This window comes from Callithrix jacchus, chromosome 1, assembly GCF_049354715.1.
Source record: "Callithrix jacchus isolate 240 chromosome 1, calJac240_pri, whole genome shotgun sequence".
NCBI classification, from domain to species: domain Eukaryota; kingdom Metazoa; phylum Chordata; class Mammalia; order Primates; family Cebidae; genus Callithrix; species Callithrix jacchus.
Window position 1 is genome coordinate 112,240,064 of NC_133502.1, and position 25,359 is coordinate 112,265,422.

The following is a 25,359-nucleotide window of genomic DNA, read 5'->3' on the forward strand; positions in this document are numbered from 1 at the left end:
TTTTCTTTCCACTTGGTGTAAAGTGTATCCCCACCTGCTTCAAGTGCATTAATAATGTCAAGAACTAGAAGCTTATGTTTTACCTTCTCATTGAGAACTACTTATTTTACTTTTAGCCTCTTTTTTGTATAAATCTAGCTCTACAATTTTGCACAGGCAAAACAAAGTGTAATAATTTCATGGAAAGTGACAACATCAACTAGAACTCTGTACAGCTGACCTTACAGTCCTAATGGGGCCACATTGAGATGAATCATGTGACTTTGGACCCAAATTGCAGACTTGTGATCAGTAGAGAGCTTTATTGTTAATAATTTTATTAGCTAATCTTATTCTAAATTATTCATTATGATATCACTTTTAAATTAACAGTGTCTTACAGTAATTCTGATAAACTGACATTAAATGTTAAACATGGAAATTAATTCTGAATTTTGATACCAAGTAAAATTAATTTGGGGAAACCAGTAAGTTGAAGTTTCTTAAAAGAATCTTGCATACTTAATTTCAATGTTCTGAGTGTTTTTTTTCCCCTTTTGATAGCAAAATATTTTAGATACATCAAGCCCAGTCTTATTTCTTTTAGTCAGTTTCTATTTCCATAATTTTTTGCCTTACTTTGACTCTCTATATAGTTTACCCTACTACTAGCCTACTTCAGCTCTCATATTATTTTCAGCTGACTTTGAGTGAAGATACTGAGAGACAAAAAAATGGTCATGTGTAAGGTTGAAAGATTATCTCCTACATTGACATGTGGTATACACTAAAAATGTATTTAACTTACATTAGTCAATTCATAGACTCAAACAATGTACATACCATTTTATAATTAGTAACAATTTTTAAATAAAACTGCATTAGCTACTTCCTTAACTAAAATTTTCCACTGCTCCCTTCTCTCCTATAGCCATTTCTCTGCTATTTTCATTTCCCTATACTTTGAACTATTCATTCTACACTGACCTAGCATCAATGCCAGTTCTGCCTAGCCAGGTCTGTGTTACCAGAGAGCCAAGTAGAGCAGAGGATCAAAGAAGGTAGGTCTGGAACTAAAAAATCGATCAGGCAATAACAAAAATTGAATTTCCTTCCAGCTCAAAACCTTAGTGATTCTGTGATTCTTCAGCATCTATTAAGTATCCTATATAAGAGAAGCATTTTAAAACTGATTTTAGGACTTTGGGTACCAGCAAGATTGCTCTGTCATTCTGTTCTTTAGATAGCTAGAGATACTTAGATGAACTTGTAAAAGTAGGTTTTACCGAGTTTATCAGTTTCCTTAAAAATAACATAAATAATGCCACATTAATTGTTTTGTACTTCTGAAACAATTATAATGGACTCAGAATTTTTCAAGCTGGAAGGACCTTAGAAGATCAGAAAGTCCAATTGGATTTGAGACATGAGGAGACTGAAGATCAGGGAAGTTATGTGACTTATCCAGTTCACCCAGCAGAGTAGTGGCATACTTATCTTTATGATTCTACATTAAAGTAACAATCTAATGTATTTTAAAACCTAGTTACTGAGTATTAAATCATATAACACACTACTGATCTTGAGCTAAAACTTAGAATTTGCCTATTTGGCAGTTTGTAGTTGGAGTTGCCCTATATTTTGCTGGCACTCCAGCTACATAATTCAGTGTGGTTATGGTGGTGCAGTTTCAGTGGGGCAGTGTACAGTGTCTGTATAATGCTAATGCTTTACTTTCTAGGCTTTTTAGCCATTTATGATGGCTCCCTGAAGAAACATAGTTGCCTGATTTCATTCACCCTTCAGTATTATCCTTTTTTCTAAGACAAGTGACTACATCCTCTGTCAAAATTGATTTGTTTACGTGATTTATTCTTTGTATGCTTCTTGTATAGCTTAGATGAGCTCCAACTAATTCTGCTGCTCTTTCTGTTTGTCATCTAGATTACTAGTTTTTTGTTGTTTGTTTAAACCTGCTACCTTATACTTCTTAACTTCCAGATTGAAAGATTCTATGTTACTTATGTTTTTTCTTTAAGTGAAACAAAACAAATACATACTTGTCAGAAGTAGGATTGGTAGCTGGCTGTAAACGCGGTGCTTTTTTAAAAAACATTTTCTTACCTATAAATTTAAAAAATTTTGAAAACCGTTTGTTGACAGATAGAACACGAACTGTGAAATTTTACAAATCACACACCTTCTAGTTTTAGGCCATGTTCCTTCTAAGACTGCCATTTATTTTAATGCTCAGTATTTTGCGTGATGTAAACATTTACTTCTGAAAGGTACATCCTTCGGTGTTCTGGGGGCGTTGGTTTGATAGTTAACTTGGCTACTTAGAATAAGCTTCACAAAATGTGGGAGATAGACACCCACAGGGTATCAGGCACTATGTTAGGGATTTCAGCAGAGAGTATTTAAAAGGTTATTTCATTGGTCACTTATTTGCTGTCTTCCTACAGTATGTATCAAGTGTATCGGGTGTGATATTTGGTACAAACAAATCTGCTAGGAGGGTGGCTCCCACAGTCTCTCAATAGTTATAGATAAAACTAGTCTAGGCAGGAGACAGTTTTAGCAGAGTTACTTTAAAATTTAAAAATCGTAATAATAAAGGAGGGCAGATTCAGTTTCTTTAAGAGAAACTGAAACATGCTAAGATAAGGGTAGAGTTTCTGTACCTTAGCACTCAGTTTTCCAATTATGTGGCCTGACTTCAGTGCCCTAAGTGTGCTCTCATGACCTGTTTTGTTTTTTTTTTTTCTCATTTAATTAACTGCCACCTCCTTACTATTGCCATTTCCTGTTCTCAGTATTAGAGGTAGAGCTCAGAGTTCAGATGACACATAGATCAACAAAGTTCACCTACTCGAGAAAATACATAGTATCTGTAGATACAAAACTGCATGAAAAAGAAAAAAAAAAAACCTTCATTTTAAATCTAACACCTTAAGTTTTTAAAATACATCATTTGTGGCCCTTCATAGATTTTTACAGAATAAATTGTTTTCTCCTCTAGATATGATCATTTGGTAAGATTTAACTTTGGTTCCTATTATTAGAAACTCTTTGTGTTAGAATCCACTTTTGCAGTACGATCCCAGCTCTCACATTACCCACCCACACGTTTCATAAGTCCTCATGAAACACCAAGTTTTGAGGGACCTGAGGACTCCTTTTAGTACCATGGTTGATTGGCACAGTTACACTCAGGTACGTCCTCCTCCTGTTAGTGACTGCTGAAAAAAAAAATTGAAACTGCTTTCAACTTTTATTTCACCACCCAATCATACCTTAAGTTTACCATTATTCTGAACTAATTTTACCCATCATAGTAACTTTTTAATGTTTTTTTTTTGAGACAGAGTCTTTCTCTGTTGCCCAGGCTGGAGTTTAATGGTGTGATCTCAGCTCATAGCAACCTCTGCCTCCTGGGTTCAAGTGATTCTCCTGCCTCAGCTTCCCAAGTAACTGGGATTACAGGCACCTGCCACCACCCCTGGCTAATTTTTGTATTTTTAGTAAAGACAGGGTTTTACCATGCTGGCAGGCTAGTCTCGAACTCTCGACCTCAGGCCTCCCAAAGTGCTGGGATTACAGGTGTGAGCCACCCCACCCAGCCCATAGTGAATTTTATTAATTTATTAAGCTGTTGATTTAGTTGAATTTTAAGTTGACTTAGTAAGTCAAGTTAAATAATAAGTAGTAAGTAAAGCACTTTATAATAAGTGAAGTATAACAAATAGTTTTATCAACAGATTTTATCAGGATTAATACAGATGTTTAGAGCATATTGCTTTTACTTAATTTTTGTTCTGTCTTCACATTATGCAAACAATCTTACTGGGTTTGATCGCAATTTACTTGGCTTTTTAATTTGACATTTAATTTTAAATATGTGACAACATTTTTAGAGTAGAATGAAAATAAATTTGAACAAATCGAAGCTTTTCTTATTCCAGGAACAGAAGACTTTTTTTGTGCAGTTCTGTTAATTTTCACCCCGCTCCAACATGTGCTCATGAAAATTAATCAGTAAGCTATAGAGATCAGTCTCATTAAAGCTAGAATTTACTTAATCTACATTGATATCCTATATCAATTATTTAAATTGAAAGGTGTTTTTAGGGTGATACAAAGACCTCATGTTCAAAGATGTAAGACAGACAACGTGGAAAAATATATTGACCACTTTCTTGCAGATAGAGTTAATATTTATAACATATTAAAAGTTCTTGTAGATAAGTAAGTAAAATACCCCTATGAAAAAATAATAGCTTACATGCACTCTTTCATGTATATACATGTTTGCTTAGCAATAGAATAAAAGCTAACAAGTGGTTGTCCCTAAGCAACAGAGAATTTCATTTTGTTCATTTTTATATTGTATAATTTTATAAGCATTGCTTTTTTTAGTGAGGTCGGGGGAGACAAAGTTTCACTCTTGTTGCCCAGACTGGAGTATAGTGGTGTGATCTTGACTCACTGAAACCTCTGCCTCCCGGGTTCAAGTGTTTCTCCTACCTCAGCCTCCCAAGTAGCTAGGATTACAGGCATGCGCCATCAGGCCCAGCTAATTTTGTATTTTTAGTAGAGACAAGGTTTCGCCATGTTGGTCAGGCTGGTCTCAAACTCCTGGCCTCAGGTGATCCACCCACCTCTACCTCCCAAACTGTTGGGATTACAGGTGTGAGCCACTGGACTTGGCCTAAGCATAACTTTTTTAATCAAAAAGTGTAAAAATAATGAAATTATTTTCATTAAAAAACCAGAACTTTTTCTGAGGCTGTAATTGAATTAGGTTGTTTTGGAATGGTTCATATCCATTCCAAACTGTTCGTCGGTGCAATTCATAGCTGCCCTCATGGGTGCCTTCTCTGAAAATCTCATCAGTCTGTATTTATTGAATTCAATATTTAAAACAAACAGAAACATAATAAGGGGTGAGGGGTGGGGAAAGGAAAGCCTGATAACTAGAAACATGACGTAACAGACATGAAATGTGAAACATTGATTCGTATACAATTGGTAAATTCCAAGTGTTCTGCTACTAATATTAACTAGGGGGACACCTTAAACATTGTTCAGTAAAGATGAAGCTTATATTGTGATAACTTAAATGCTTTAAGTTTAAATACATTTCATAAGTTTTACCAAACTGATGTATTATTTTCTGTAGATTTCCAGCACCTATCTAGAGAGCAATTGGCCTATACGGGTGAGTTGTTATTTTGTTGGTGTTAACTTTTATTGGCTAGCATTTGCTGCAAGAGGCATTCTGGGAAGACCCCTTCAGTGGGTGTATTGAGAAGAATAAAATACTTGATCTATTATGCACTGCTAGTATATTAACATCTGTAATTTTTTCAGATGTAACTGTGAATATTTGGACATTAAAGTATTTAATTAGCAAACATTTATTAATAGTCTATTTGCCTGACTCAGTACTAAGCTCTTTATGCCTAATTAAGTGTATAGGTTTGTATAGGAAAATTTCTAATTTTTTTTTAAACAGTTTTCAGCTATTGATAAGCTTGGACAGAATATTGCTGTGGTTGGCAAGTTTGGTTTTGCACATTACTCTTTACTCACCAAAAAATGGAAACTTTTTGGAAACATTACCCAGGTTAGTCTTTTCGAGATTAAAAACCTATTTCTCAAAGTATAAGATAACTACAAATGTGAAATAACTATCAAGTTTATAGCTAAGTAATTTTGGTTATTTATTAAAAAATAAGAAAAATTAAATAATAAAAAGTGATACTGAATAATGCCCAAGAGTTGATTCTGATAAAGTACTTGATATTTGGTAAAGGATCTTGTGTCAAAATAGTTGGTTTATTTTTAATTCTTGTTAAGATCAGTAACTATAATTCTTTAGCCTGAGGATTTATTCTTACATTCTGGCTTGAGTTTTTCAAATGTGATCAGAATAAATTTGCACAGAATTTGAGCTCATTCCTCTCTTGTTCTGTGTGTGATATATTTGGGTGTGTGTGTGTGTGTGTGTGTGTGTGTGTACATATATCTGTGGAAGAGCAGGAAATCAATACTTACTAGGTACCTATTATGTGTTAGGCATTTTATGGCACTTTCCTGTGTTATCTCACTCATCACATAGCACCCAATGAAGACATTACTGTTATTCATCTTTCAATTAAAACACACACAAGGCCGGGCTCTGTGGCTCAAGCCTGTAATCCCAGCACTTTGGGAGGCTGAGGCAGGTGGACCACGAGGTCAAGAGATCGAGACCATCCTGGTCAACATGGTGAAACCCCGTATCTACTAAAAATACAAAAAATTAGCTGGGCATGGTGGCACGTGCCTGTAGTCCCAGCTACTCGGGAGGCTGAGGCAGGAGAATTGCCTGAGCCCAGGAGGCGGGGGTTGCGGTGAGCCAAGATCGTGCCATTGCACTCCAGTCTGGGTAACAAGAGCGAAACTCCGTCTCAAAAAAAAAAACACACACACACAAACTAGGATTAGTCAGTCATCTTATAAATGATTAAGCCAGTATTTAAACCAAGCCCTATTGGATGTGGGAATGATGATGCTATATAGTACCCAGTTATTTTTAATGGCATATTTGCCTCCTTAAAGAAATACTTATTTTTGAAAATAGGATCTGGATCATTTTTAGTAAAGGCTCTAGAGTAATCATTGGAGAGAGGGAGAATAGAGCAGAAATAATTTGAGCTTTGGCTGGGGGTGGTGGCTCACACCTGTAATCCCAACCCTTTGGGAGGCCAAGGTGGGCAGATCACTTGAGGCTGGGAGTCCAAGACCAGCCTGGCCAACATGGTGAAACCCTGTCTCTACAAAATATACAAAAATCAGCTAGGTGTGTTGGTGCATGCTTGTAATCCCAGCGACTTGGGAAGCAGCTGAGACATGAGAATTGCTTAAACCCAGGAGGCAGAGGTTGCAGGTAGCTGCAATCGCACCACTGCACTCCAGCATGGGTGACACAGTGAGACTGTCTCAAAAAATAATAGTAATTTGAGCGTTGTCTGGATAAGAATTTTTAAAAATTTATTACTTTGTTAGAATTTCTGGTAGCATAAGGTAATTTTTTTAAATTTTATTTTAAGGAGCAAAATATGATCGTGACAGGTGGCTTAGCCTGGTGGAATGATTTTATGGTCCTTGCATGTTATAACATAAATGACCATCAAGAAGAGGTAAGTTTTTTCTCTCAGAAATAACAGATTTTTGTATTTTAAAGCTATTAAGCATGATTTAATTTTATATAGAAAATAGTCTTGAAAACTGAACAAAACATTTTTTAATCAGTAATGTAGCTTCTAAATTAGCTAGTGGGATTTTCTTTTCAGGTTATTACTTTAAAATTTTTTTAAATGACATTTGAGACTTCCAAGATAACCTCTTATAAGGATTTTAGCTGTCAGATATTCTGTATGGCATTTGAAAATAAAGAGTTAAAAGCAAAAAATTCATGATACAAGAACAGCTATCCTTAGAGACAGATTTATTTACAATAAATAACTATAGGGGATACATTCGAAGACCAGCAGTGGATGCCTGAAACTGTTAATGGCACTATCATTTTTCCTATACATACATACCTATGATAACGTTTAATTTGTAAAATATTAATAATTCATAAAATAGTTATGACAGTATATTGTAATAAAAATTATATGAATGTGGTGTCTCAGAATATACTATACTCACCTGTTTTCAGACCATGGTGGACCGCAGATAACTGAAACTGTAGAGAGCAAAGCCATGGATAAGGGGAACTACTGTATCTATTTCTTTGTTTGCTTTAAGAAACTGCTGGTCTCACTACATCAGGTCTAAATACACAGGTCTAGGCCAGGTGCAGTGGGTGGTTCACGCCTGTAATCCAAACACTTTGGGAGGCTGATGCAGGTGGATCATCTGATGTCAGGAGTTTGAGACCAGCCTGGCCAACATGGTGAAACCCCATGTCTACTAAAAATGCAAAAACTAGCCGGGTATGGTGGCATGCCTCTGCAATCGCAGCTACTTGGGATTTCCCGGTTGAGGTGGGAGACTTGCTTGAACCCAGGAGGCAGAGGCTGCAGTGAGCCAAGATCACACCATTGCACTCCAGCCTGGGCAACAGGGTGAGAGCCCGTCTCATAAATAAATAAGCAAGCAGTCTGAAAGGAATATTTTATAATACTGCATTCAGTTTTGATTACTTCATTTTTTGCTTATTCGCAGAATGAGCCTAGCCTGGAAAAATATATAAACATAATCCATTTATTTTTAAAGCTTAGGTCTTTTAACTTCTGTTACTTAAAAGAAAAAAAGTGGGGGCAGAAGATAAAAAACAGCATGTCTAAAGTATTTAATCATCCCTAATAGTTATCTTGTTTTTATAATTTTATTTATTTTTTATTTTCTTCAGCTTAGAGTATACTTGCGAACATCAAATCTGGACAATGCCTTTGCTCATGTCACCAAAGCACAAGCAGAAACATTATTGCTTAGTGTCTTCCAGGACATGGTAATAGTATTTAGAGCAGACTGTTCGATATGCCTTTACAGTATTGAAAGAAAATCTGATGGGTAAGTATCTGGCATAAGAAGTTACTTTTTTCTATTTATCCCGTTTCTTTTTTGTGGTTTTTGTTTTCTCAAAACAATTATTCCACTTTTATATTTAATCTCCGCTTCGTTAGAAGTAAACAAAAGCAAGGAGTTTAAATCAGTGATACTGATATAGTAGCTAAGAAGAAAGAAATATTCTACAGTAACTTCTTTAGCTTACCTTCCTGGGGTCATTTGAAAAACTAGTTTGGGATGAGGTAAACCCTTAAAAAAACCTAAATTTTTTTCACAACCTTGAAAATAAATGGTTACTGACTCTCCTAGTGTTCCCAATACTTGGTGGGAATTTGAAGAAGTTCCACAGCTTTAAGGCTGTAGGAAGCATGTCCTTAGCAAATTGATGTATATTTTCACTGAGCTAGATGGCTATAGTCTGGGACACTAAAAATCAGCAGTCTTGTTGCTGCAGCATGTTGCCTTGTATTTGTCTTGGCATCTGGTCTATTTGCAGCATTTTTAGATGACACCTCTTGAGTTATATTTTTGTTCTCAGAGATTGATTGAAGTTTGTATTTACTTAAATAGCAGAGTGATTGAGGAGTAATGCAAGATAAAAATTAAGACATCTCACTAGCCTCAGTGACTGAACCTTCATCCTTTCTCAACCAACTAGTTTTTTCCACTTAAATATTTGTATTCTTATGGCTTCTTCCCTAGTTTTCATCTTCCCTCCTATTTCTTACTCCCTTTCTTTCTCTCTCATCCCCATGTATGTTCTCTGGTTCCCCTCAACCTTCCCTACTTCTTGATTGAAGGATATGTAGGGAGAAGATGATAGGTAGAAGACATCTGAGTCTTCCATAAGCATGAAATCTAATATTATTACTAGTAGAAAAGAAAGAAAATCTTATTAACATTGTTGTTGAGGTATGTGGGTTTCTTTTGTTTTTACAGTCCAAATACTACTGCTGGTATTCAAGTTCTTCAGGAGGTTTCCATGTCACGCTACATTCCTCACCCTTTCCTGGTAGTATCTGTCACTCTGACATCAGTGAGTACAGAAAATGGAATCACCTTGAAAATGCCACAGCAGGTACCATTCCATTATCAGAGCTCTTTAGAGTTTATATCTCAGTATTTAGTATTTCAAGTTCATATTAGTAACTATTTCAGCAAATAAATGCTAAATGCCTAAAATTTACCATGTATGAGAATGCTGGATTACAGTGGCAAATTAAAAAGACGTGGTTTCTGCTTAGGTATTAAATAAATAATTACATACATCATGACTTCTTCCTGTTATGTATACCAAAAAGTACTATGCATTACTGTGAGAGCATATATCAAAAACCTAGTATATCAAACCTAGTCTGAATAATCCGAGATTTCTATATCATTTAAATGAAAACCTGGAGAATAAGTAGAGATTATCTAAGTTAAGGGGGGATGGATTTTCAGGTGGAAGGAACAGTAGTGTAAAGGCCCATAGACAAGAGAGAACATGACACACTCAGGGAATTGGAAGAATTTTAGAGTGACTGGGACATGGAAGGTGAGAGAGGATATAAGTTTTGTAGATAATATTGATAATTTTAGACTTTGACTCTAAGCCTAAAGTTTGCTTTACAAAACTACTTTTGTAAATGTTTGCTTTACAAAACTATTCTAGGGAGAGCAACTCGGAGGCCATTGTAATGATCTGGGTCAGCGGTGTTCAGAGTCTGAACTTGGCCAGTGTAAAAGGAAATGGAAAGATATAGAATGAGTATAGAATAGTGAGGGCTTCGTAATTAGTTAATTATGAGGAAAGAGAAAGTATAATCCCATAGTTTCTGGGTAAAATAACAGGGTAAGAAGTAGGGCCACCAGGACCCACATTGCATAACTTCCTATTTCAGTGGTTTCTAAACTTGATGTCAACTGGGAACCTGTTGTCAGAGGAAAATTCTGTTTAGATTTGTCATCCCTGTCTTCCCAGTCTGTCTTTTACTTCCTGTCGAGGCACTTCCGTCAAACCTCAACCCTCCATAAAATAATTAGAAAACAGTGCAGTACACTAACCAGTTACGGGGAATTTAATATTAGTTATATGAACCTAAAATTGATTTGTTACAATCTATCCCAATTCTCTATTCTTTGTAACAAGACGTTATAAAAGCTACTACTCTCTCTTCTACATGATGACCCCCAAAATATTTGCAGACAGTTATCATTCCTTGGCTTCTCCTCTCCTCAAGCCTCTCTGTCTTCTTATCTACATGCTAAATACTTCCATATCTCCAACTATTTCACGTGACATATCTCCAGCTGTTTCATGTGATGTTTCTTCTAGACCCCTTAACCATCTTGGTCTCTCTTTTTGGTTTTTGAGGGCTTTTTTTTTCCTGTTTTTTGAAATGGAGTCTCACTCTGTTGCCAGGCTGGAATGCAGTGGCGCGATCTCAGCTCACTGCAACCTCTGCCTCCCAGGTTCAAGTGATTTTCCTGCCTCAGCCTCCCAAGTAGTTAGGACTACAGGCATGCGCCACCATGCCCAGCTAATTTTTGTATTTTTAGTAGAGACAGGGTTTCATCATGTTGGCCAGGATGTTCTCAATCTTTTGACCTCTTGATCCACCCACCTCAGCCTCCCAAAGTGCCAGGATTACAGGCGTGAGCCACTGTACCTGGCCTTGGTCTCCCTTCTATAGGTAAAATTTGTTTTCTTTTTTAAAATACAGCTCCCATTTCCTCTGCAAACCATATTTAATGGTAACCAGTTAGTCCTAACTGATAAGGGAATGTACTATTTTACAGAAGTCTAGATAAAAGGTGTGGAAAAAAAGTGACAATTTAAAAATCATTTTGCAGTCCTGAGTGATGCAAAATCAATCCGCAAAATCAGTTTTAGTAATGCTAATCAACCTTAGCATCACTAACAATGGGAAAACCAGATGTGGTATGCTTCTTGAGGTGATATAACATGAAGTTCACAAGAATGATTGTCAAAAACCTTGAACCCGAATCAAATCAAGCGGAGAGTCATCTTCCATTCAAGCCTAATGTACACTACAAGGAAGCAGAATACGAGACATTCTGTTGGACAGCTACAAGTCACTAACATGGAAGAAGAAGGAGCAAATCTTCTAGATTAAATAAGACTTTGAAGCTGTAACAACCAAATGCAGTGGGTAAAACTCATTTGTGAGGCAAATGTAATAATCACTGCCCTACAGAACGAACTCAGTAAGTTCATCTGTATCTTCATTCAACCCAGCTATAAAAAGACACTGTTGAAACAATTAGGGATATTTAAATACTAATGGAGAGAAAAACTAGAGAATAATTGTAAATTTTATTGGATGTGATACTAGCATTGTAGCTATGTAAGCAAATGTCCAGATATTTTAGGAATGCATTTGAAACATATATAAGTACAATGGGTAGCATATCTTACTTGAAAATACTCAGACAAAACTGAAAAAAAAAAAAAACAAAAACCAGGGATGGATGGAGCAAATAGGGTAAATCTTGATAATTGTGCAGCTGGATAACGGCAATATGAAAGTTCATTATACTGTTCTCCATACTTTTAATTATGTTTAAAGTTTTCATATTTTAAAAAGTACTCTTGTATATCCTAGATAGAGTAGGCAGCCAAGTGGCATCAGTAGTACTCTGTATCATGTTTTGAGAGGGCCTTTCACAAAGAGAAGATATTTAACTTGGCTATAGTAGATTAAGAAGTTAAAATGGACTGATTACTGCAGAGGGAAGACAAAGCTAGAGCAAAGTAAGTCTTGATTTAATACTAAAGATTAAAAAAAAATAGTAACAGTGAGAACTCTTAAACAGCATGATAGCCTCTCCATGAGAGAGTGAACCCCTTGTTACTGAAATTCTCATGGAGAATCATCTGCCAGGGATTTTTTTAGGGTAAGAGATGGAGTTTGGGGTTCTGTCAAATTTAGAGTTTTGAGCATACAGGTAGCATAATACCCATTCACTGAAGAAAAGGAAAGAGAAGTATACTTTTTAATGAAGCAATATGAAATGTGGTGAAATCTACCATCTTAAAACTTAAGGTAGGCATTATAAATATTAGTCATATTGTAATAAATTACAGTATATGCCTTTAAGGTCTTTTGAAGGTCTTATGCCAGTCCTCAGTCATGCTGTTTTGCTGCAGGTGTTTGTGTCTTTTTCTTTTTCCTCCGCCATCTAACTACAGTTTACCTTACCTAGGTGTCTGACTCTTCTAGTTCCCACACACCTAAATTCCATGTTTGCTTCACGTACCTCCAAATTATTTTCTGGACAGATACCCAATTTTTTTGTTTAGTCATTTCTTTATATACAATCCCCCTAGCAGTAAGCAAGAGCAGTTTGTATAGCTGAGTATTTTGTAACTAGAATATATAGGGTGGCTGCTGTTTTCTTGATAAATCCTAAATGATTTTGGCAGCTTAAATTCAGCCAGCCAGCATGCAGCAAAGCCTGGCTCACAATTTTTGAATAGTCATTTTTTCCTTCCTGAAACTCTTTCCTTCTGTTTATATAACACTGTGCTTCCCTATTTCTCTTTTGCCTTCAAAAGCTCAGGTGATGGCCCTCTGCTCTTTTCACCCTGGCTACTGTGCCTAAGAAACTTCTGTCTCAGGAGTTTTATAATGCTGGTACAGTCATCTCTGATTTAGTCATTGCTCACATTTTTACTTGGAAGTCTTTACTATTTTTTTTTTAATTAAAATTAAAAAAAGAAAAAGGGGAAACTCTTTGATTTTCTCTTCCCTAATTTCTCTTCTTACCTTCTATCAGTGATAACTTCAACTTCTCTAGCACCTCAGCTAACCTGAAAATTGTCTTTGGCTCATCTCTTTTTCTACCTTTCATGTCTCGGATAGCAGTAAGTTCTATTTTTTTTAATCAAAATGTTCCTTCCTCTACAGGTAGAAATGACTTAATATCTGAGATTCCCTTGAAAACAGGGCTGCTCATATTTTAATGTGCATAATTGTTTAAGCTGGGTGATAGGGCTCAATAGGAAATCATTACACTGAGCTCTCTGAGGATTTATTGAAATTTTTTTTAATAAAAAGTCATACTGTTTTTTCATTTCTGAAGTCAACACCCATGAAATCTGCCTCTCCTGAGTATCCTGATTAAGTCTGATTTTTTAAATAACTGTCTTATTCAAGAACCATAAGTAGTGGCTTCTTTCCTGCTGCTCTTTTACCTGGCTTTTTCCTCCTTGAAGGTCTGTTACCATCCAGCTTTGTTCTCATAGTGTCCCTAGTCTAGCCAGACTCTCCTCAGTTTCCCAGTACTTCCATGTCTTCGTTTTCATTGCATACTTCCACTAGAATACCAACCCTTACTCTTCCACTCTTAATGTCTTCCTCATCTATCAAGCTCCACTGCATGCTTTTAAACTTTCTGTAGTTATGGCAGCTAGATCACTGAAGTGATCTCTCATTTTGATAAACTTCTGAAGTTCTCTTAGCTTTTTCAGGATAATTTCAACTATGCCCTCAATCTTATGGCATTGGTGTTGTTCATTAATTGCATTATGTGTTAAGCTTTGTACCATCCTAGCTATACATAGTACAACCTCAATAAGTATTACAGATTGTTTAACGTATAAACTTTATGGATTGGGGAAAAATGCCAAAAGCATACCTACACAGAAGTATGAATCTAGCTGCTTTTTCTTAAATTTCAGGCTCGTGGTGCAGAGAGCATTATGTTAAACCTAGCAGGACAGCTCATCATGATGCAGAGGGACAGGTCAGGCCCACAGATCCGGGAGAAGGACAGTAGCCCTACCCAAAGGAAACTTGTGAGTAAAGTGCAAGTCATTTCATTTCAAACATTAGGAAGGTATGGGATGAGGATAAAGGAATGAAAGAATTTAGGAGAAGAGTATTTTATGATTTGGAAACTAAGAAATTAGGTCCATAAAATTAGTGTTAAGCCTCTGAGTATAAGACTGACTGAGTGGAGGATAAGGTCCCAAAATGATCATGACATATTCCATACTTCATATGTTACTGCTTAGGCATCATTCACTGAAAATTCTAATGGAAAATAGGGATAGACTGGTGAAGTTCATGGGTTGTTTTGTTTTTAGATTTAAGTGTGTATGCTTTAAAAGGCAAGATACTTTTATTAACTGTAATTTTAAACAGATCCCTTGCTTTTTCCAGAAAGATACTATACTACCATTTGAAAGACTTAGTAAACTAGTACCTAGGAACTTAACCTACAAATTTAATAGGAAAACAACCTGATTCTTGTCTTTCCTTCTCCAGCTGCCATTCTGTCCTCCTGTTGTACTAGCCCAGTCTGTTGAAAATGTCTGGACAACATGTCGAGCAAATAAACAGAAACGTCACCTTCTAGAGGCCCTCTGGCTGAGCTGTGGTGGTGCAGGGATGAAAGTTTGGCTCCCTCTGTTCCCAAGAGATCATCGCAAGCCCCATTCTTTCTTGTCCCAGCGGATCATGCTCCCTTTCCACATCAACATTTACCCCCTAGCTGTTCTGTTTGAAGATGCTTTAGTCCTTGGTGCTGTCAATGACACTTTGCTCTATGATTCTTTGTATACTCGGAACAATGCTAGAGAACAGCTGGAGGTGCTCTTCCCTTTCTGTGTTGTGGAGAGAACCTCTCAGATCTACCTCCACCACATTCTACGTCAACTTCTGGTCAGAAACCTTGGGGAGCAAGCCTTGCTCTTGGCCCAGTCCTGTGCCGCATTACCTTACTTCCCTCATGTGCTGGAGCTCATGCTCCATGAAGTACTGGAAGAAGAAGCTACCTCACGGGAGCCTATTCCCGACCCTCTCCTTCCCACTGTGGCAAAATTTATCACCGAGTTCCCCCTCTTCCTGCAGACAGTTGTCCATTGTGCCAGGAAGACTGAGTATGCCCTGTGGAATTACCTTTTTGCAGCTGTTGGAAACCCTAAGGACTTGTTTGAGGAATGTTTAATGGCTCAGGATTTGGACACAGCTGCCTCTTACCTTATTATCTTACAGGTAACAACTCTCTCCTTTAAAGGGACAAGAATTAATGAGCTTAAACTTAGAAAAATAAAAATGTCCTGGTTTGGCACCATGATTGTGTTTATGGAATTCATAGTCAAATTTTCTGTTTATATCTTTAATTTGAATTCACACAGATTTCTTTGAGTGTCATAAAGTAACATTGCAGAGGTTTTTTCCTGTTTGTCCATAATAGGCCTAAAACAGATTAATGAGTTCAGAGTAGTATTTTGAAAATTTAATATATTGGAGAAATTTAATATATGTATTAGAATACATATCAGAACATGTAAAAAATACTACATAAGATTATTGAAATATTACATAAGAAATAAAGCAAAGAAAGTATTATTTGGGATATTAGTGAGTTTGAGCTCCCCACAATAGTAGATTTATTTCATTTTAGTATGGGTTGCTGAGGGCCCACTTACTAGAGCATGGTGATAACAGAGCACCTTGAGCTAGTCTCCCCAAAGCAAGCCGAGAAGGCTCAGGCCTGCCACAGCACAGACCCTCATAGCACAGTTTTTCTCAAAATAGTGACTTCTTTGCAACTCCTGAAAATCTATTTCATTAGATATTTGACAAAAGGGCTTGACAGTTGATAGGCTACACTTAAAGATTCTTTACAGTTACTGCAAAGTTGTTTTCATTGATATAAGAAGCTAACCATAAACCTGGTTTAAATCTCCACCTGAAGCAGATTTCCTGTCAGCTTCTTTGCTTCATGGCAATGGACTGACACCAAAGGAGACACTCAAGCAGAGAGATCAGGCAGCCTTGAAGTATGATTCCCTGGCTAGCCCTAAAGAAAAAGACATAGGATTTTAAAAATAGAATAAAAATAAATGCAGCAGTTTTTTGGTTCTGGGTCATTCCCTGCAACTTCAGTGATCTCCCTAACAATGTAATTTTTTCTCTCCAGCAGAATTACTAAGTTGCTATGGAATGGTAGATAATAAGTACAATTAAAGTTGTGTATTAGGCAACTTTCCATGAAGACCAAGATAAGCAGGTTAACTTTGTGAAAGAAAAATTGGGGATTCGGGATGTGCAGCAGGACTTTACTACTTGCTGTTGCCCAAAGCAAAGATTTTAGTCACATCCTCAGAAAACTGTAACAAGAGACAAACCTGACCTTTTTTGGAGTCGGGCAAACCTCCCTTTTTTTTTTCTTCCTTTTCTGCTGATCTTCAACAATTTACTTAACTCAGTTTCCACACCTGTAAAATACAATTGATATGCCTATCTGCAGAGTCACTGGGAGAAATAAATGAAATGAATTAAAGTATAGTATGGTATCTGGCATGTAGTTGGAGTTTAATAAATTGTAGTTTACATACCTCAGAAGAGTACTTGCCTCACTTTTCCTTGTACAGTAATTTTTAATCTTACTATTAAACTAACCTTTATGGTGGTGTGGCTACATTCTTTGAGTTTAGAAAACTGTGGAGATAAAGAATTGCTCATATCTTCCCAAATTGTATAACATAAAAAGAATGCTGTCCTGGTTGTTTTTGTAGAATATGGAAGTCCCTGCAGTAAGTAGGCAACATGCCACCCTTCTATTCAATACAGCACTAGAACAAGGCAAGTGGGACCTTTGTCGACACATGATTCGATTTCTTAAAGCCATTGGCTCTGGAGAATCTGAGACACCTCCATCCACACCCACAGCTCAGGTTAGTTGCAAAAGTTATACATCTTCTCTAGGCCATACACCCGTGTGGCATCTTTCTCTAACACTACTGCATATTGTGTGTAATCCTAGGAACCCAGTTCAAGTGGTGGATTTGAGTTCTTCAGGAATCGAAGCATCAGTTTATCCCAGTCAGCTGAAAATGTTCCTCCCAGTAAATTCAGTTTACAGAAAACACTAAGCATGCCATCTGGTCCCTCTGGAAAAAGGTAAAATAATAAAGATATAAAATATAAATAGATAAATACAAAATATAAAGATGTAAAAAATAATGCTTTCTGGACATCCATGACACATGGCATTTCAGGACATTTACATAATTAGGTCTTAATGGAAACAACTATTTAATCCAATTGCAGTTTCTTTTTCAATTCCCAAAAAGCAGAGGCCACACAGAAGGCTTCCTTTTTTTCTTCCTCCCAAGTTCACTTCTGTACGCTTTGTATAGTTTCTGCCCCTTTTTCTAGAATAGGTTTTGATGTACCTGTTCTGAATGTAGCAAACTTCGTTTGTTTGCTTATTTGTTTAAGACAGAGTCTCTCTCTGTCCCCCAGGCTGGAGTGCAGTGGCGCCATCTCAGCTCATTGCAACCTCTACCTCCAGGGTTCAAGCGATTCTCCTGCTTCTACCACCCGACGAGTAGCCAGGATTACAGGCATATGCCACCATGCCCAGCTAATTTTTGTAATTTTAGTAGAGATGGGGTTTCACCATATTGTACAGGCTGGTCTCAAGCTCCTTGCCTCAAGTGATCTGCCCTCCTTAGCCTCCCAAAGTGCCAGGATTACAAGTGTGAGCCACCCTACCCGGCCAAATGCCACAAACTTGTTTTTTTTTCCATAAGCTATTGAGGTACAGGTGGTATTTGGTTACATGAGTAAGTTCTTTAGTGGTGATTTGTGAGATTTTGGTGCTTCTATCACCCGAGAAGTATACACTGTACCATACTTGTTGTCTTTTATCCCTTGCCCCCCACTCTCTTTCCCCCCAAATCCCCAAAGTCCATTGTATCATTCTTATGCCTTTGCATCTTCATAGCTTAACTCCCACCTAACAGAACTTACAGTGTTTGGTTTTCCATTCCTGAGTTGTGTCACTTAGAATAATAGTCTTCAGTCTCATCGAGGTCATTGCAAATGCTGTTAATTCATTCCTTTTTGTGGCTGAGTAGTAGGCCCATCTCACACACACACACACACACACACACACACACACATATATGAGACAGTTTTTTATCCACTCATTGATTGATGGGCATTTGGGTGGTTCCACGATTTTGCAGTTGTGAATTGTGCTGCTATAAACATGCGTGTGCAAGTATGTTTTTTTAATACTTATTTTCCTCTGGGTAGATACCCAGTAATAGGATTGCTGGATCAAATGGTAGTTCTACTTTTAGTTCTTCAAGGAAACTCCACACTGTTTTCCATAGCAGCTGTACTAGTTTACATTCCCACAAGCAGTGTAGAAGCACTGCCTGATTACCACATCCACGCCAACATCTACTGTTGTTTAATTTTTTTATTCATTCTTGCAGGAGTAAGGTGGCATCACGTTGTGGTTTTGATTTGAAAATGCAGCAAACTTTTAAATTACCTCTGATAATAGAGGACCAAAGTAAAAAGGAAGATAGATAAATCTGTAGGTAATCCAAAAGCCTTCTTAAAGTCAGTATTTTTACCCTTCCTTCAGTTATACCTTTTAATAAAAAATAAAAATTTAGTGTGAATGCATTTGACTCTCCTGTGACCTATTGATTAGAGAAGTTATTAAACAGTGGGGGAGCCAAAGGAATTGTATGCTGGAGACTGAAACTGCTATCACCTATAGATGGGATATTGTCTTCTGAGAGATGACTATGAATTTACACTAAACATTATCAAATCATGAGAATTTCCTCTGGTTTGTGAGGCCTGTGTATTCCTTCCTATGTTCTTGTGTCATTGTTTTCCTTACTTAATCTTTTCTTTTATATTGTTTATATTCTCTTTTTTTTCTTTTCAGGACAGCGTGAACATATGTTTATATTGTTACTACAGTGCCTGGCACATAGTGAGAGCTTACTGAACATTTGTTACTGTCATGTTTTACTGTTTATTAACAAGTGCTTACTACATGCCAGGCCCTGCTCTAAGCATTTACATGCATAGTCTCTTTTTTTTTTTTTTTTTTTGAGACGGAGTTTCATTCTTATTGCCCAGGCTGATGAACTGGTGCAACCTCAGCTCACTGCAACCTCCGCCTCCCAGGTTCAAGTGATTCTCCTGCCTCAGCCTCCTGAGTAGCTGAGATTACAGGTGCCTGCCACCACGCCTGGCTATTTTTTTTTTTTTTTTTTTTTGTATTTTTAGTAGAGACGGGATTTCATGTTGGCCAGGCAGGTCTTGAACTCCTGACCTCAGGTGATCTGCCCACCTTGGCCTCCCAGAGTGCTGGGATTACAGACTTGAGCCACTGTGCCTGGCCAGGTCCTTTAAATAACTCTGTGAGAGTTACCACATTGCATAGGTGAAGAAACAGAGGCCTAGGAAAATAAACTTAGTTATGTTCACACAACAAACGAGTGGCAGAGCCAAGATCTGAATGCAGGCAGTCCTGCATTAGAGACCAGGCTCTTTACCCCACCACTAAACTGCCTCTCACTTAAAGTACCACATTATCCAGTTACCAGTCCAGTTCCCCCACATTAGTTCATTTGAGTCAGGGATGAAGACTATATGTAGTCAAGTTGTAATTTATAAAAGTCAGTTTTAGGACTGTCAAGGTGGCTCACACCTGTAATTCCAGCACTTTGGGAGGCCAACGTGGGAGGATTGCTTGAGGCCAGGAGTTCAAAATGAACCTGGGCAACATAGCAAGATACATCTCTGCAAAAATAAAAATAAATTAGCCAGGCATGGTGGCAGACACCTGTAGTCCCAGCTACTTGGGAGGCTTAGGTAGGGAAGATAGCTTGAGCCCAGGAGTTTCAGGTTGCAGTGAGCCATGATCACATCACTGCACTCCAGACTGGGTGACACTGTGAAACCTTGTCATTTAAGAAAAAATAAAATTGGTTTTCTTTTCATATATCTGCATGACTCACACTGAGAAATTTCATTTCATTTTGCCTGACTATCCTTAGTTTCTTTGATGTGTTCTCCTTCTCTCTTCTCAGTGGGCTTTTCAAATACAGCATGGGTTTGTTCCCTTTCTTTCCGTCAGCCACTCATCACTTGCTTCCCAGTCTGACTTCTTCTGTCCCCTTTTTCCTATTCCTGTATTCATTCTCGAAATGTCTTAAAAGCCTACTGTGTTCCAGGGGTTGTGGTGTCACATGGAGGAGAAGCCCTGATGCTTTATCTTCATTGTCACTGAGAATTGGTTCTTGGATCACTTGTCTCCTTGTCATCTTTATCAGTACTACTACATAATAAGTATGTGAAATCCTCCAGTAAAGCTTATTCTGGAGAAATAATCTTGTGTTTGCACTTATAGATGGAGCAAAGACAGTGACTGTGCTGAGAACATGTATATTGACATGATGCTCTGGAGACATGCTCGGCGCCTCTTAGAAGACGTGAGGTTAAAGGACCTTGGCTGCTTTGCAGCCCAGCTGGGCTTTGAACTAATTAGTTGGCTTTGCAAGGAACGTACCCGAGCTGCCCGGGTAGACAACTTTGTAATAGCCCTGAAGAGACTCCACAAGGACTTCCTGTGGCCACTTCCAATTATCCCAGCCTCTTCTATCAGTTCTCCTTTCAAAAATGGAAAATATCGAACTGGTAATGTAGACTGTGTGTCACTTGTACAAGAGAATTGTATTTTACTCCACGTAGTTAGACATTTTATTAGTTGATATTCAAGGGATTATCTTTATTCCAAACTTAGGAGTGGATAAAAGCCAACTTTTTGTACATCAGTTGGAATGTCCACTGCTTGACCAAGCAGTGGTTCTACTTTAGTGGTTCTAAATAAAGTAGAACCTTTTTCTCTAAATCTTATGACCTCGAAGTCTAATTCAAAAATCTAGTCATTCCTGGATTATAAAGAAGTTGAGAACTAGCTGAATATAAAAGCTACCATGCGTATGTTATTGTGGGAAGGAGTTCTGGAACCACATAGAGAAGGACCTCAAAATAAGCTGACAGAACTCATTCCAGGGAAACAGGCCACCTTCTAAACTAGGAGAGGACAAACTGAAAGTGTATATTTTGGTGAAAGAAAAATTTAAAGTTTTTAAATTCAGGTCTTTTTATGAAGACTGTTCTAATTATTATTTATGAATACCAAAACCAAAACTTTTAACTTTGGCATTTGGAAACTGCATGTCATCTTAAGAGCCAAAGCAAGTCACTTACAAGATCAACATAATATGTAAGTTTTGCCTAGCTCCAGTAAGAGATAGGATGATGTAGCTGTTAGGTAATATTGTGTGGCCACTCTGTTGTGTTACAGTCACACGTCTCTAGTTTTGGGGTGGCCGATACAGTTCAGGGCAGTAATTGCCTTTGAACTGTTCTTATTGGGTAGACAGATGAGGGAAGCTAAAAGAGCTCAATTGAAAATGTTAGTGTGTTCATCTTGAATTTCGTCCTCTATTTTTTGTTCTTGGACCTACTCTGCAGTGGGAGAGCAGCTGTTAAAGTCGCAGTCAGCTGACCCATTTTTAAACCTTGAGATGGATGCTGGCATCTCCAACATCCAGCGAAGTCAGAGCTGGCTCAGCAACATTGGCCCCACACATCATGAGATAGACATAGCTTCATCCCATGGACCACAAATGCAAGATGCCTTCTTGTCACCTTTATCTAATAAAGGTAAATGTTATTTTAAATCCTAGCTCTTCTTCATTTCCTTTGAAGAAAATTTATATGCTATAGCACTTCAGAGATGGAGCTTCACTCTTTTTCTAACATGATGGAGGATTAACCATTTGTATCCGCTGGAGAGGTGGACAGTTTGTTGAATGAGGCCAAATTGGCCTTGACTATACTTGCCATATTTATTTTACATGAGCAAAAAAAATAGTGCAGATCAACATTAATAGATGAATCTTTGTAAATCAATACTGATAAGGAAACACTAACTTTGAGCACCAAGTAAGTAAATGTTATCCTCATATAATTCCATTTTTATCATTATTAGATGTGGATCATAAAAAATTTTACTCCATTATCATTTTTTTCCCATTATCATTTTTACATTACTTATTTTTCTTTTGGAATTGTGAGGTGGTAGTATTTTTTTATTTCATCGATAAAAATTTGTGGTCATTGGCTTTTTCTCTTGCTATATAGGTTCCTACATAATATCCTTGATTTTGCCTCCAGGCCTTAAAAACTTGTAATATTTACTCTCTGGCCCTTTTACAAAAAAACATACACCAGTCTCTGCTCTATAGTAATGGGTAAATTGCAAACTGAAGAGGTTTTGAAGCAATTTATGTTGGTATAGGGTTATAAAGTATAGGAGCTTAAACAGCAGTTTGTCAAGAGTTTTTGCAGTTTTTTTAGTGGTCAGGTATTTATCTAATATTTGAATATCAGTCAGTCATCACTGTTAACTGAGCTGCTACTATGTGAGGAGGCTTACAGATCTCATTAGTTTTTTTTTTTTTTTTTTCTAATTGGGGTAGAATACACAATTTATCAGCTTAATCATTTTTAAGCAGTTTGTAGTGTTTATACCCCATTGTTCTGCGGTCAGCCTTCAGAACGCTCTTCATCTTCAAAATGAAAATTCTCTATATGTTCTTTATTAACAACAGCTCCCCATCAGTTCTTCCCCCCAGCCACTGGCAGCCATCATTTTATTTTTTCTCTCTCTGAATTTGAGTATTCTAGGTACTTCATATAAGGGAATCATGCAGTGTTTGTCTTTTTGTGACCAGCTTATTTCACTTAGCATAATGTCCTCATGTTCATCCATGTTGGAGCATGTGTTACTCCTTTGTATGCAGATACCCCGCTTTATGTATTCATTTGATGGACACACTTTCATTGCTTCTACTTTTGCTATTTGTGAATTCTGCTATGAATGTGGATATATATAATATTTCTGTGAGACTCTATTTTCAGTTCTTTTGGGTATATACATATTCAGAAATGGGACTGCTGGGTGGTATTGTAATTCTACTTGTAATTTTTTTGAGGAATTGCCATGTTTCCCATAGCAATTGCACCATTTTACATTCTCAGCAGTGGATGAGGGTTCTAATTTCGTCACATCTCACCAACACTCACTTTCTGTTTTTCGATAGTAGTCATCCTAATGGGTGTGAGGTGGTGCCATTACTTGTTTTAGAAAACTTTTTGAAAGAGATAATTTCAAATATATTAAAAAGTAGAAGAAATAATATAGTGGGCTCCCCTCCATCCCCCATGTGGCCTTCACTCAGCTTCCATCACTAATGACCACATTTGTTTAGTGTACTTCCCCCATCCTGTAGTAACTGAAGAAAATCCATGACACATTATCTATAAATATTTCAGTATTTTTCCTACAAGGACTCTTTAAGAATTATGACCAAAATGCTATTATCCCTATAAAAATTTGGTAATTCCTTGATACCATCAAATATTCAATAAGTATTCAGATTTCCAATAATTTCATAAACATAATTTTTTATAGGTTGAGTCAAGATTTAAATAAGGTTCACATATTGTGATTGTGTTCTTAATTCTCTTTTCAAGTGGATGTTCCCTGCCATCTCCTTTTCCCTTCCTTGCAGTTTATTCATTGAAGAAATTTGATTTTGTGGATTTCACAATAATGATTTTGCTTATTATATCTTCATCGTTTAGTTTAACAGTTTCCTCTGTATTTCCTGTAAATTAGTAGCTGAATGTAAAGACTTGGTCAAATTCTAACCAGATTTATTGAGGGAAGTGGGGAAGACTGCTTCATAGGTGGTGGTCGTATGTTTTTCCATCTAAAGGTACGTGATGTCTAGTTATCTAATTTTTAAAAAAAATATCTTCTATGTTCACATGGTAATTTTAGCCATGGGTTTCATGTTTTAATTTCAAGATCCTGAGAAATCAACATCTGAGGAACAGCTAATATATAAAATTAAAGGAAAATATATTTTCTACAAGAAGCTGATTTGTAACTTCTGGCAATTCTTCATCAGGTGATGAATGCAGTATTGGTTCAGCCACAGACTTGACTGAAAGTAGCTCCATGGTGGATGGAGATTGGACAGTGGTGGATGAAAATTTCTCTACACTCAGTTTAACTCAGTCAGAGCTGGAGCACATTTCCATGGAGTTGGCCAGTAAAGGGCCTCATAAATCCCAGGTCCAGCTTCGGTGAGTTTCTGGTCTATTTGAAATCACAGAATGCCTACTCAGAGTATTTGGGCATATAGGTATGGGGCTGCTTTCCTAATAATCATTGCACTTCTGTGCATCTTACAGATCTTCCTTAACATAAATCATTTTGCTTCTGCTTTTATTTAGGTATTTGCTGCATATTTTCATGGAGGCAGGGTGCCTGGACTGGTGCATTGTTATAGGCCTGATTCTTAGAGAATCCTCAGTAATCAATCAAATTTTGGTTATTACACAGTCTTCAGAGGTAGATGGAGAGATGTTACAGAACATAAAGACAGGGCTACATGCAGTGGACCGATGGGCATCTACAGACTGGTAAGTGCTGCTTTACCATCTTTATATCTAATATTTTAGGTTGGTGTCTCTTGGTGAATCCTGTCCTTTCACCTTAAGGCTTAGTATTATACATTATTATGTTCATTTTTAAGCTACTTTCTTTAGTAATCATTCTGTACCCAGCTATTTAAATGAATAGTATCCATAGAGTAAAGTTACAGTGTTGGTCAGTGTATAATTTATATTGATGCAGTGCAAATGAGCTTAGAATTAGACTGGAACTTCAGATTTGCAGTCCTGTGGAAATGGAAGCTGTAATCTAAAAATGTCTACTTGAAAAGTCTCAAAGTTAAGGTCCATGTCAATTTAACATTCCTTGGTGTTACAAGCAAATCCAAATTAAAATTGTGGTGGCAGTTAAGAGCCTTGGACTCTAGCCCTGTCTTTATTACCAGTTATATGCGTATTCCAGCTAGTTACTTCCCTTACTTGGATCTGGTTTTCTTTAATTACC

At 37.1% G+C, this 25,359-nt stretch overlaps 1 protein-coding gene across 9 annotated transcripts in view; it reads left to right on the plus strand.

The window, feature by feature from the left end:
- Positions 1-25,359, plus strand: part of RIC1 (RIC1 partner of RAB6A GEF complex) — a 134,254-nt gene that overhangs the window by 103,883 nt on the left and 5,012 nt on the right. For all 9 annotated transcript variants that reach the window (XR_008481523.2, XM_008996619.6, XM_078368494.1 and 6 more), the window contains 13 exons: positions 5,162-5,200; positions 5,498-5,608; positions 7,077-7,166; positions 8,387-8,547; positions 9,484-9,622; positions 14,231-14,347; positions 14,820-15,548; positions 17,078-17,236; positions 17,326-17,462; positions 20,731-21,017; positions 21,861-22,052; positions 24,368-24,545; positions 24,696-24,884. Coding sequence is in view for 8 of the 9 variants with exons in the window: in XM_008996619.6 (XP_008994867.1) it covers positions 5,162-5,200; positions 5,498-5,608; positions 7,077-7,166; positions 8,387-8,547; positions 9,484-9,622; positions 14,231-14,347; positions 14,820-15,548; positions 17,078-17,236; positions 17,326-17,462; positions 20,731-21,017; positions 21,861-22,052; positions 24,368-24,545; positions 24,696-24,884 (2,528 nt within the window). In the remaining variant the exon portion in view is untranslated. The remainder of the gene's footprint in view (positions 1-5,161; positions 5,201-5,497; positions 5,609-7,076; positions 7,167-8,386; positions 8,548-9,483; positions 9,623-14,230; positions 14,348-14,819; positions 15,549-17,077; positions 17,237-17,325; positions 17,463-20,730; positions 21,018-21,860; positions 22,053-24,367; positions 24,546-24,695; positions 24,885-25,359) is intronic.